The sequence below is a fragment of the Bactrocera neohumeralis genome, chromosome 3 (assembly GCF_024586455.1).
Source record: "Bactrocera neohumeralis isolate Rockhampton chromosome 3, APGP_CSIRO_Bneo_wtdbg2-racon-allhic-juicebox.fasta_v2, whole genome shotgun sequence".
NCBI classification, from domain to species: Eukaryota; Metazoa; Arthropoda; class Insecta; order Diptera; family Tephritidae; genus Bactrocera; species Bactrocera neohumeralis.
In genome coordinates, this window is record NC_065920.1 from 10,086,734 (window position 1) to 10,099,317 (window position 12,584).

General features: G+C 35.2%; 2 protein-coding genes and 1 pseudogene across 3 annotated transcripts; 1 reads left to right on the forward strand and 2 right to left on the reverse strand.

Moving 5' to 3' along the window:
• Positions 1-624: 624 nt before the first annotated feature.
• Positions 625-3,446, reverse strand: LOC126752741 (protein sly1 homolog). Of its 2 annotated transcripts, XR_007666036.1 has the most exons (6): positions 3,296-3,446; positions 2,997-3,156; positions 2,236-2,927; positions 1,462-2,171; positions 1,013-1,393; positions 625-916 (listed from the first exon to the last, which is right to left on the reverse strand). XR_007666036.1 is itself a non-coding variant. In XM_050463702.1 (5 exons), the coding sequence occupies exons 1-5, from the start codon at positions 3,321-3,323 to the stop codon at positions 1,064-1,066; spliced, it is 1,920 nt and encodes a 639-aa protein (XP_050319659.1). In that variant the 5' UTR covers positions 3,324-3,446; the 3' UTR covers positions 884-1,063. The 2 variants fall into 2 exon arrangements, 1 of the variants encoding a protein (XP_050319659.1); XM_050463702.1 differs by having other exon boundaries at positions 884-1,393.
• A 711-nt stretch (positions 3,447-4,157) lies between these two features.
• LOC126753540 (out at first protein) lies at positions 4,158-10,749 on the forward strand. Its single transcript, XM_050465060.1, has 4 exons — positions 4,158-4,784; positions 7,938-8,051; positions 8,939-9,257; positions 9,468-10,749. Exons 1-4 carry the CDS (start codon positions 4,632-4,634, stop codon positions 9,746-9,748), a joined length of 867 nt encoding a protein of 288 aa, XP_050321017.1. The 5' UTR covers positions 4,158-4,631; the 3' UTR covers positions 9,749-10,749.
• Positions 10,750-11,414: 665 nt separating this feature from the next.
• Positions 11,415-12,359, reverse strand: LOC126753544 (uncharacterized; annotated as a pseudogene).
• Between the last annotated feature and the right edge of the window lie 225 nt (positions 12,360-12,584).

The following is a 12,584-nucleotide window of genomic DNA, read 5'->3' on the forward strand; positions in this document are numbered from 1 at the left end:
AAAACGAACACCTTGCAGCTTATTTAACAAAGATGCAGCACTTTTCACTAACGCTCAACCGACCCGAGCACATTAACCGAACACATTACTTAATAAAACACACGCGCACACACCATTTCATGCTTTTCTTACAATAAATGCATTTAATAACATTATAACCATGCAAATATTTCACTTAATATGATATTTATAGATATTTTTACACTTTCATACACTTTTTATTAACCACTAACCGAATTTTTCGCTCGCGACAAGGAAACTGAAAAATAACGGCATTTTTGTCGGCACCAACTTGACAGCGGCTGGGTTGCCGTTGTTGTATGTATTTGTAGGGATGATTTATGAAGGAAAATATTGAAACTTTAAAAATAATTAAAAAAAGGAAAAAAAAAAATATTATATGTGTTTCATATCTATGCAATACTTTAATATATAAATTAATATTTTTGATTATAAAAATTGTAGCGGAGAATTTTTTGCTATATTACAAATATATTTGTATATATGTATGTAGGCACGCATGTATTCATATATACATATGTACCTTGTATACATGCGTGTATTCTTTCTTACCCTTCCCTTGCAACAACAACAATAACTAATATAAATATAAAACACACGTACTTTATATTTCTTTTGCTATAAATATTTATTACTTCCTTTCAATTATTGCATAAAATAAATGTAATCGAGCTACATACATACTCATATAATAAGGCGTGATTTATAAAATAATAAATTTTAAATGTAATGTATCAATATTTTTATGTATCCCCATGCAACTCAGTTACATCTGGGCTTTCATTTATGTTTGTATATAAGTATATCATAAATTGTCGAAAACAAGAAACCAATGCCTACTAACAAAAAGGTGCTACAGCACTGAAATGATGATGGTCAGAAGACGCTGCCAGCACTACAATATGTGCAATTTATTCGTTGATACAAAAACAAAAACAAAGTGAGAAATTAGAAAAATGACCAACACTACACTCCTTTTTCCGTTTTTTACCGTTCAACAGCATTTCAATTTGACGTGTACCCTGTATCTGCTTTGCCGTTCCTAACTCAAGACTGGCGCCTGTATTTCTCTCCCCAATGCCGATAGCTCTTTGAGGAAAAGTTTCGCATTGCTCAACGTCGATGCACCATAGATGATGCGCTTATTGACATTCGCCGTTTGCTTTTGTTTGATGTAGTCCACCAAATTTTGGTATTCAATATAATTGCCACCGCCTACGATGAAGACGACCGCATCTTGGAATGGTGCACGATTCTTTGGTAAGACATCGCCGCCTTTTAAGAGTTTGGGATCCAAATAAAGATAATCATCGGTTTCCGAATTGCTGCGACATTCCATCACCTGTTCGGTGATTTTCGTTACCGGCAGACTCTAAAACGTGGAATAAGGGAAAGCGTATTCAATTTATAGCGCTCATTACATATATTTTCTGTACATACATGTCTTTTGACGACCAAATTCTTGACACCCTCCATCACAAATGATGAGCCTTGCGATACCAATTTCGAGAACATAGAAACGGTACGTGTACCACCGCCCTCGTATTGCGCAGCTTGACTGAGTGCCGGTGAGCGATTCATAATACCCTTCCAACGCTGTACATATGCAAGTGGCGAAAGATCACAGCCGGCCTCTTGTAGCGCTTCCTTCATGCGTTCAATTTCAAATTCGGGTACATTTTGCGCACATATATAATAGATGATGAACAGTCGCAACTTATCTTCGGGTAAGCCGAATTCAGGATCTTTCAGCAATTCCAGTAACGGTCGATCAAGCGTTTGTTTCGACATGATTTTCTCCTCTAACTCAAAGAAAGAATCCAAACGACGCGCTTTTATATAGTTTAAGATTGCCGTGGCGATTTTTGTGTGCATATCTATTAGACGCTTCTTTTCCATCAATTGTGGCAATGAATTGACAGCGTTGGTGAGACGTGCCGTGGTATCGTTAACCATGGAAAATGCCACTTCAGTTTCACCATCAATGCCCATAGATGTTTTCAGGCGCTTGATTTCGTCCTCTGAATTGCGATAGGACTCTAATTCTTCTTGTATGGCTTCGGCCACTGTAGGGAATGGACTACCTTTGTGCGTCACCCAAAATCGATCATTGCGATCAAGATCGCAAGCTTTTGGTTTCTTACGTGTACCTAAAAGAAACAATAATGTTTATTAATAAAATAAACTTAAGGTAACAAAATTATAAACAAATACCCGTGTTTGTTGCACTCTCATCCTCGACGTATACTAAATTTAGTCCCAATTCTAGTACATCGTGCACCAACGCTTGATAAGACCATGTGTGATGTAATGGTGTGGCTAAATCTAAATTTCTATCCAACAATAGCAGCACGGGACGTTGGAAACTAAATACACCACCACCGGCTTGCGTGGCATCCATGTGAAAAAGATTGGAGCGCGAATCCCATAGGTTCTCACGCAATTTCTTCTCCAATTTACGTGCCACCATCTCTGCTGCGCTATTACGCGGACAACGTATAATTGGCACGTTGCCTAATGTGACAAATACGGCAAATAGTGAATCTACTATAGAGTCCATTAATGCCTCCATTTCCTCATCGCGCGTATTTGCACGATTTATGGAATAATAGGACAATTGCTCACTCTTCTGGTGTTTCAATATGAAAAAGTCATCTTCTAAACTGATAAAGTTCACATATTGATCGTATACACGATGTATGTTAGCCACACAACCGGCTTGCAGTGCGGCTGCAGCCAAATCTTCAATTTTTTGTCGCGTTATGGGCGCCAAAAAATTCAAATGGTAAACATCGTACAACCCGTTACCAAAATCCTGCTGAATACGATCTAAATTTTCATCGGTTGGCAAGCAAAAGTAAACGGCAGGCACATCTGGTATAGAGTCACGGTCGGAATGTAGTTGTCTAAAATGGAATTTGTATAATGTGCATTTTTGTTGTGGCGTCTCATAAAATAATGTTTATTGAACTCACACATGTAAAGTCACGCCTAGTTCGCGTAACTCTTTAATGGAAATTATAGGCGAAATGATGTCCTGTCCAACCCGATCAAAGATTAATATTTTCCATACCGGCTCTGCAGCTAACATTTTCGGCTGTTGCGTATTCAGATTGAGCATCTGCTTTATAGCATCTGAAATGTTAATTATAAACTTGTATTATATATGTGCAAAATATATAATAGTGAATAGAGACTCTATTTTGCTAGTTCATTCTTCTTTTCTCCGATGGGTTTTGTATTATAAACTTTGTCAATGTAACCAGCCACTTACTTATTTGTCTGTCACGTAAAGTTAACATATTTTACGGATTATTACGCAGCTTTTAAAAAATAAATTATATACACTTTTATCAAAAACAATTACTAATCATCAACCAATAAGTTTTTTACTTTTAAGCAACTTTTCACATATTTGATACAGCTGTGAGCTGTCAAAACGACTATACCACGTATTCATTCTAACAAAACGCATGGTTGCATTATGTCCCGTTCAAAAGTTTTTGAAAAATTTCAAATTTGTTAAAAATAAACAATAAGGCACTTTTTTAAATAAAATATAATAAATTAATTTTGAAAAATTATTTTTAAAGATTTGCCACCAATTATTTAACGAATGAACATTTTTTTTTGATTTGGAATGATTCAGCTTCAATTTAGGAGACACCGCAAACCAAATATTTTCCTAGAGGCTCCCGATTTATTGGTGGAATTGTTGATTTTTTTTTATTATTTATTAATTGAAAATTTAACAGAATATCTTTCAAACATATACTGCAATGTACCATTACTATTCTGATGGAGTTTGATTGTTTTATCAAAACAAACATTGTAAAAATTATGCGAATTAATCCTGGTTTGCCCTCAATAGGTTATATGATTTGCAAGCTTGTTCAAAGTTTTTCCTTTTCCAAAATATTTTCAATTAAATCGAATATATTGCAGTATTAAGAGGACAAATATGTCAAAAACTTATCGCCTTCGGAACACTTCCTAATAGTTACAAATCATAGCCAATTGGCAGCTGTCTTCTACGCTAGTGGCTCTCAAACTTTGAAACATGCAATTTTGGAGACTTTTTAAAGGCTACTTCGCGTGCATTGCAATTTCCTGCCAGTCTTTTGGAATATGGCGGATTAATAAGACGTAAAATTTGTGTAGTGAGCGTTGCGATATTTATTTAAGATGAAGAAATAAATATGGAATAGCCGATACGCGAATTTCCTGAACATGTGCACCTAGTTAATTTTAACATACGCTTAATATAAAAAGTTAAATAAAGAAGTTGCCGTGATAATTTTAAATATCGAAATTGTCGTGAAATGCCAATTATGGTTGTCTCGTGTTAAGTGACGCTCGTGCACGAAAGCAATGCTTCATTGTACTGTGTAGAATTAAACGCCGTTAGTTCGGGGAAAATGTGTGTGTTTATTACTTTGCTGAATCCCAAGTGCGCTTTCTATAATAATACAAATGTAAATTACCAATAAAAAATATTCATAAGGCAGTGCATAACTAAATGCATTTTCGATAGAAGAAATAGTACAAAAAATTTGTGTTGAGGCTATTATATGCATACGTATATAGTAACTATATAGCTGTGTATAAACATGTGTTTGTGTATAAGCGGTATATACAGCATCACCCCACTAACCAGCGTGCTATGTCTGCGGAATGGAGTCCAACTCAACTTTATGTTGATAATATTTTTGAATCTTTTGCTGAATTCACGGAGTCAATTGCTCATCAATGTACAAAATCAAGTGGGTTGTGTAAAATATTGTCAATTTATTTATTTCCTAACATATTTTTTTGTAATATTAATTTATGTACGTACATAAGTGATAAGTTTGAAATTTTTATTTTAATAATTTCGCGATAACCATGTATGTTAGTTCATAGTTCGGCTGTATTTATATTTGCTTCAAAATAATCAACTGAATGTTCTATACATGTTCCAATATATTTCTCGAAAGCTATATATGTGAACTTAAGGGGGGGGAACTAGTTTCTGTAGCGGTAATAATAGTGGAATAATAAAAAAAAAAGAGACGAGTATCTCTCAGCTGACTGCGACAATAGCGCAAAATTTCCAGCTCTCCAATGCATGTAAAAGTCTCCATAAATTTGCCGAACTGTCTATATTGACGAAAGAGAGGCATAAAGCAAATTGGACAAAGGAATTTAGACCATTTTTTTTTTAATAATAATATAAAATAAATTTATATACATACAAGTATTTAAAGATGTTTTCGTTTCATCCACTTTTACATTTACTAATACAATCTGTCTATAATAAATGCTTGACGCCAGCTGCCAATTTGATTCCTTTTAATACCTACCTACCTACTTACCTATTGTCCATTCAGGTTTGTGCTTCTTATAGCAGAACAAGGGTAAAGTACAAATGAATGCATATGCATGTTGTCCTTGAACTTGTGAGATTTTTAAAAGGTTTTATATCCCCGTTTTCAAGTAATTTCTAGCTAGCTGAGGAATATAAGAGCATTGAGCATGTTGAGCATTTACAACAGTTTTACCATTTTTTCTCGTCTTAAATTAAAAACTGGTGAATGTTTACGTTCGAAATGTGAGGTTTTAATTCAGTGATATAGCACGAAATTTAGCGGCTTAACTTGAACTGTAGCGTGTTCCTCTGTTTTAGATAAAAGAACAAGCTAATTTTAAATACGAGTTCGTTTGATACCATAGATTATATCGGGTGATTTTTTAAGAGCTTGATAACTTTTTAAAAAAAAAAAACGCATAAAATTTGCAAAATCTCATCGGTTCTTTATTTGAAACGTTAGATTGGTTCATGACATTTACTTTTTGAAGATAATTTCATTTAAATGTTGACTCATGTGGTTTCAACAAGATGGCGCTACATGCCACACAGCTCGCGATTCTATGGCCATTTTGAGGGAAAACTTCGGAGAACAATTCATCTCAAGAAATGGACCCGTAAGTTGGCCACCAAGATCATGCGATTTAACGCCTTTAGACTATTTTTTGTGGGGCTACGTCAAGTCTAAAGTCTACAGAAATAAGCCAGCAACTATTCCAGCTTTGGAAGACAACATTTCCGAAGAAATTCGGGCTATTCCGGCCGAAATGCTCGAAAAAGTTGCCCAAAATTGGACTTTCCGAATGGACCACCTAAGACGCAGCCGCGGTCAACATTTAAATGAAATTATCTTCAAAAAGTAAATGTCATGAACCAATCTAACGTTTCAAATAAAGAACCGATGAGATTTTGCAAATTTTATGCGTTTTTTTTTTAAAAAAAGTTATCAAGCTCTTAAAAAATCACCCGATATTATGCAGTGCAGCAACAAATACAAATAAATCGAATCCCCATTTAAAGAAACATTTATGCACTCTTCTGACTTAAAGCATTATACATATAACTTTCGCTTATCGCATGTAAAAACTGCATTCAAGGTTAGCTTTTCTATATGCAATGCCTTCCGACACTTTTTAAGCTAAAGATTTACCTGATTTGCTTGCCTCCGGCACGTTTACAAACATTTGAGTTTTATAAGTCTTACAAAGGGCAAGTACATAAGGAAACAAGCAGCCATGAACTTTGCGCTTTTTCGCTTTTCAGCAGTTCATTTATTGCATTTGCTTATCTGGTAACGCCTAGTATACAACGCCTGCTGCCAAAAGCCATTAGTTTGGACCAAGCCAAGTGCTCGCGGCTTCTAATGAGCCTCTTAAACACACACAAAAAGTTTTTCCTTCAGCTCCTTGTTGTGTCTTTTGTTTAGTTGTTTTGTTACTACTAGCTGTTTACACTAAGGTCAACTTAAATTAAGCTATCATGTTTAAAATAATGTCGGTATGTGAATATAGTGAAATAAATAAGTTCATTTTGGTTTCTACATGAAAGTGTGTTAATTAATTTTTTGTAGATATTTTTTGTAGAAATTAGTAATTTTAAGTAAGGGTCCAAGCCTATTATCAATTTTTTATCATTCCAAAAATTTTCCGACATTCAAAATGCAGTTTTCATAAACCAATTGTCCGACAGGAGGAAGATTCACAGATGTATAAATGTTTTGAAAAAGTTTGGTATAATACAATTCATTTTAAATGTCACCTTCCCTTTTTTCCAGCGTCTTTTAATTTTTCTTACTTACACATTTTCATCTTCAGTCTTTCATTTTTATCGCCATGAATTAAGGTACTTTAAAACCCTCTTTTGTTTAGCTTTCTTTTTATGCATTTTTTCCTAAGATTTAGTTCATGGACAAGTGGTTTGTTTTGTTTACCTTTTGTTACCACTATGTTGATATTGTATTTAACTACTCTTCTCGCAGATTTTGTGCATATATAAAATTGTGTGTACTTATGTTTGACCTTTAGCTGCGAGTTTGCTCAAAATATGTATGTATATTTGTATGTATGTGTTTATGTAAGTTTGTATTTAGGAAAAATACGTAGTGCAGCTTTAATTTGTTTCCCGTGGCAAAGTTTTACTTTTGTGTGAGAAATTAAATATAATCTGCGGTCTACTCGTTAGAGCCTAAAATCGATTTTTTCCTTTTTTGGTTATACACAAGTATTACAAGTCTATTTTCTATAATAAATATGAATTCGTTCGACAGAAGTGATTTATTTAGATATTTTGAATTTTTTTGTGCAGTTTTTGTGTCGCAATATTTGTGTATTCATTAATATTCCAATTTATTTTTTACATTATAATGATTTATAAATAAAATATTTTTTTTATTGCTTAACTATTGCAAAATTAATTGGGCTTTGTTCCATTTATATGAAACCATTTATATTCTACTAAACCGAAAATTAATAAAAATATTAAATTTATATTTTATATAAATAATTTTTTAATCAATCTTAGAATTATTTTTATTATTTATTTTTTTTTTCTGTTTTCTTTTCTTGAAAAGGGTGGTGAGGTCATACAAGAGAGCATCACTTCCAATGTCAGCGAAGACATAATTACTTTAGAGTTTCAAAAAACAGACGGCACGCTCATCACACAAGTCATTGATTTTCGAAATGTGAGTACTCGTATAATATGAACGGTATCTAAATGTACAGTAAGGTACTAATCTGTTCACGAATATATGAAAAATGTAATAAAAGTGTATTTATGGCTAAGTCTTCAAACTAGTAATTTTTGTGTATTGTGACAACTAAAAACCATCAATTAAAATTCTTCTGGTAACGCCTTTTCTTTAAGTAACGGGATTTTACAAATTGCACGGGATAATTACAAAATTTATTAAAAGCGAAACTTATAAAATGTGTGTGAACAGTCTTGGGCGCTACAAACTTTTTTTACTTAAATTTCGGTGATTTCAAATCTACGTATTTTGCGGGAAAATACAAAATATCTGTCGGAATCATTACATCATTAAATCAAAACATTGTTTAGTAGCCCAGACTAGCGGTCGTCTCAATAAGCCATCTTCGACAATAGGAACAAAATCGTTTCAGGTGCTACAGGCATCTCCCTGGAGACCAATACAGTTTTTAAGAAGTTCCATACAGTTGATGTCTTACTAGAAGATTCGAAAATCCGCGAAAAACAAGAGTGACTCTAGCCCACCTTCGCTCTGGGTATTGTAGCTACATATTTGAATTAAACCCTGACATACAAAGTATTGCCCTTATGTATTAATATTTTTCTTCTTAAAAAATACCAAAGGGGATTAAAACAGTAAAAAGCCGTACGGAGGGCATACAAAATCTTAAAATTTAAAGTCCTTGGCCGGAATTAAAAATCTTGGTCCATTTCGGTTACGTTGACCCGACTCTCATGGGAACGAATTTTTTGAGTATTTGTGAACGGTTTAGACCCTTAGTGTATATTTATGTAAAAAAAATTACAAGAAAATTATATTTCGTAAAAATTACTATTTGTTGGCATTTTCTCTTAAAAAAGGAGGTGAAAATCGTGAAAGCGCTCGTGCTGGGCGAAGAAGAACGAGGTCAAAGTCAATATCAAGTCATGTGCTTTGTCACGAAATTTAATAAAGGTGATTTTATTTCATCTGATGCTATGGCTAAATTGCGTCAAAAAAACCCCAGTACGATACGTACACCCGAAGAGGATAAGGGACGAGAAACATTTACGATGACATCGTGGGTGCATCTTAATCGTTCGTTGCCAATAACACGCCATCTGCAAACGCTATGCGCGGAGGCGGCTGATGCGACGTATGTGCGTAGTGTCGATTTGAAGGCGTGGTCTGAATTGCCAGGTGTGTAAGCTTTATCTAACTGTAAATTTATCTTATGCAATTGTTAGATTTTTAAAGTCGTTCTCTAAATGTATATATATTTCTTTAATTTGGTTTAGTTTGAGTTGACTTTTTATAGCAGAACTCTTAAAATACAATGTTTATTTTCATACATATATTATATATTGTTTAATTTGTTTCTTTTTTGCATATTTTACGCTCTCCTTTCAGGCTCCTCCATATCCAGCCTCGAAGCGGCAACTGAGAAATTTCCCGATACACTTTTCTCGCGCTGCAATGAGGTTAGCGGTCTGTGGGCACCCTGTCTTTGCACGCTCGAAACCTGCATTGGCTGGTATCCATGCGGTTTGAAATATTGCAAAGCAAAGAATGGCGCCGGCGACTCGTCGGCTGCACAATCCAACTATCGTTGCGGCATTAAGACGTGCCGCAAGTGCAGTCAATTTACCTATTACGTGCGACAGAAGCAACAATGTCTGTGGGATGAATGACGCGGGCTGCATATGGGCTTTGGCAGTTACTGCAATCATAAAACTTGTACAGTGAATCAGTGGCCAACGACACCAACGCAAATAGCGGCAGTAACAACGTCAACAACAACAACGACAACTGCAACAACGGCAGTAGTAGCAGCCGCAGCAGCAGCAGCGGCGGCGGCGGCGATGGGCAAATCGTTACCGCTGTCCATGTCACCACATCGACATTGGTATGCTAATAAGAATATATATTGTGGCAGCAATAAACACTGCGTTTCGTACAACAACAATCGCGACTTTGCCACCGCGGTGGCAGCCAATCAAGAACAAATGTTTCTGCTGCAATTGCCATTGCTCTTCGTAGTATCGTCTTCATCGGATGCCGCAGCAGCTGCGACGACAGTAAACTATTGAAGCTGTTTTCGAAAACAAGTAAACCTTTTCTTTTCCTTACATTTAAGTAGTTTTGGTTAAGTTGCGTAGCGTAGTGTAAATACGTAGTTATATACATATATATAAGTAGTTATCTATATAAGCAATTTTTAGTATATTCGATAAACATCAATTGATTTCTGATTACGCGACAATTGTGTCATTTAAAATGCATATTTCTCAAAACTTTCGTGTATTCCTTGAAACGTCTTCTTGTTTAAATCCCAAACTGTATTTCTTTGAAAAACAAAGTGTATTCAAGACTGTTAATGTGTTAGTGTTATATAGTATATGATAATAAGTGGTATATCATTTGCGTCGGTTATGTAGAATATACCAAAATTCGAGCATTCCTCTACGCACACAAGTTGAAAATTATTTTGCATATTTTTTCAGTGTCATTTATAACATCTTTCCTTTATTTTATCTAACCTAAAAACTTTAGCTTTTTATTTCTTCCTCAAATTTAAAAAATTCTTCAAACTGGCAGCACTTGTGATGCAAACGGACATTCCAGGTGCATGCCGTTAATTTGTAATAATTAATGCGTCTGCCATGGTCGTCATCAAAAGAGGGGTTTCTCTTCCGAGGCTGTTGTTTCATTTTCATTGGGGGGCCTTTTTCACGTGGCGGGTTCCAAACCTAGCGTACAACCTTGGGGAGGAGTGATTCGAATTCTCACTTCCCGATGGACTGGTTATGAGGTGTCCACTCGGTTTAGATCTTGGAAGTATTTTCTACATACTATATACTGCTACGCATGGATAACGCATGTACTGACCTACGTAAACTTGAATGGGTCCGAAATAACCTGAGACGAGTATCTCCCTGTTTGCGATATATTTATAACGTACCAGGCATTAGATCAGGTTGCAGAAACCTAAAGCTCTGCAGTAACGGCGGTGTTGCCAAATTCAGCTATCTACATGGCTAATCTTTTCGGTACTGTATACCCTCCTGTATTTTTTTTTAATTTTCACTTTTTTGTATTTACAATGTTTTGTGCAAGCGACACCATAGCTGCTGCTAAATTATTTATGGATTCTGTATGTTTGTTAATTACATTCCAATGTCTGAATCCCTTAAGCTCTCCCTTTCTCGGCTTTTCTTTTGATCAAATCCATATAATTCGTGAACATTTCGTCCGTCGTCATTCTTTTGGTACGGGACGATGATGGCGTGCAGTGTAGGTGTAAAATCAGCTTCTTCCTAAATTAACCCATTTACGCCCAAACCAAAACCATTGCAATTGTATTATATTCGTTTTTATTAATGTGAACATAACAACCATTTTAAACAAGTTCAGTAGTTAAAATTAACGAAAAAAGTTGAAAAGTTAACTTTTGAAGGTGTACTTTATTTAGTACAGCGGGATGATACACATGAACGGGGTGTATTGTTTAAACCAGCATATGCTGGATCAGTAATAAATGCGTGTTTAACCTTGCACAATATCAGATTAAAAAGAAATTTACCAATTCCAGACATAAACGTATCGTCAAATTTCAATATGGAAGTTGACAATTTGGAAGAGAATCGTGAAAATTATAGTGTGCTAAATCAAGGCAGAAGATGTCGGGATAATATAGTACGAAATTATTTTAACTAACTAATTATTTTTATTATAAAAAATTCCTTCCTGCTCAGCAAGAGTGGTTTTCACTTGTTCAAATGCACTGAAGAAAGTGGCAGCCTGTCGCATTCTGTCTGGTGTGGGCGATGGCACTGTATTGGGTTTGGTTGATGGCAGTGCAGCATTTGAGGTTTTTTGAGGTGTATCCAACACGTCATCAAGTGATTTCTGCACTTCTTCATCTGCACTATCATTCATCTAAATATGAAACTTTGTGATTAAAACTCAATAATTTTTTTTTGTTATACGAAGATATTACCACTTGAAACCCCGACTCCTTAGTAACGTCATCGCCATCAACAAGTGCAGTTGGGGAAAAAGTCGTAACACTTGCAGGTCCATACCATCTAGCGGCGCTGGCCCTTCAGAAGCAGGACGATTTCCAGTAGCGTTCTGGAAACGCATAATTGCGGCCTGCTGCTTCTTTACGCCTGACTTCCAGTCTGCCCAGCACTGCGAATTGAAATAAATATCAATGAAAGCACAATTGTACATACATGCATATGTTTATATAACATAAAATAAAACGATGAGTTTTCTTGGCAGCACTATGTGCTTACTGTGAGCTTTTATTTCAAACTGAAAACTTAATTCTATTGCAAGCCACCATCAAGCTTAGCTCGAGCCCTATAAGTGCCTAGTCATCAAAATTAGGTTTGCGCGTGTTTCGCTCACCTACCTAATAATTGGGAGAACGATTGAGCTAAGATTGCAATAGGAGTCTCAACTGTAAGTTGACTCCTAATTGTGCAGACATTGTTGTCAGCGAATTTATATGAATTTATA

What these genes read in the sequence shown, in the direction of transcription:
- LOC126752741 (XM_050463702.1), bottom strand. Translation starts at nt 3,323, where the DNA reads ATGTTAACTTTACGTGACAGACAAATAA. An exon ending in CTAGGCGTGACTTTACATGT is followed by an intron (nt 2,928 to 2,996) that starts GTGAGTTCAATA and finishes ATTCCATTTTAG; the next exon opens with ACAACTACATTCCGACCGTG. An exon ending in ATTTGGTCGTCAAAAGACAT is followed by an intron (nt 1,394 to 1,461) that starts GTATGTACAGAA and finishes TCCACGTTTTAG; the next exon opens with AGTCTGCCGGTAACGAAAAT.
- LOC126753540 (XM_050465060.1), top strand. Translation starts at nt 4,632, where the DNA reads ATGTGTTTGTGTATAAGCGGTATATACAGCATCACCCCACTAACCAGC. An exon ending in TCATCAATGTACAAAATCAA is followed by an intron (nt 4,785 to 7,937) that starts GTGGGTTGTGTA and finishes TTTCTTGAAAAG; the next exon opens with GGTGGTGAGGTCATACAAGA. An exon ending in AAGTCATTGATTTTCGAAAT is followed by an intron (nt 8,052 to 8,938) that starts GTGAGTACTCGT and finishes CTCTTAAAAAAG; the next exon opens with GAGGTGAAAATCGTGAAAGC.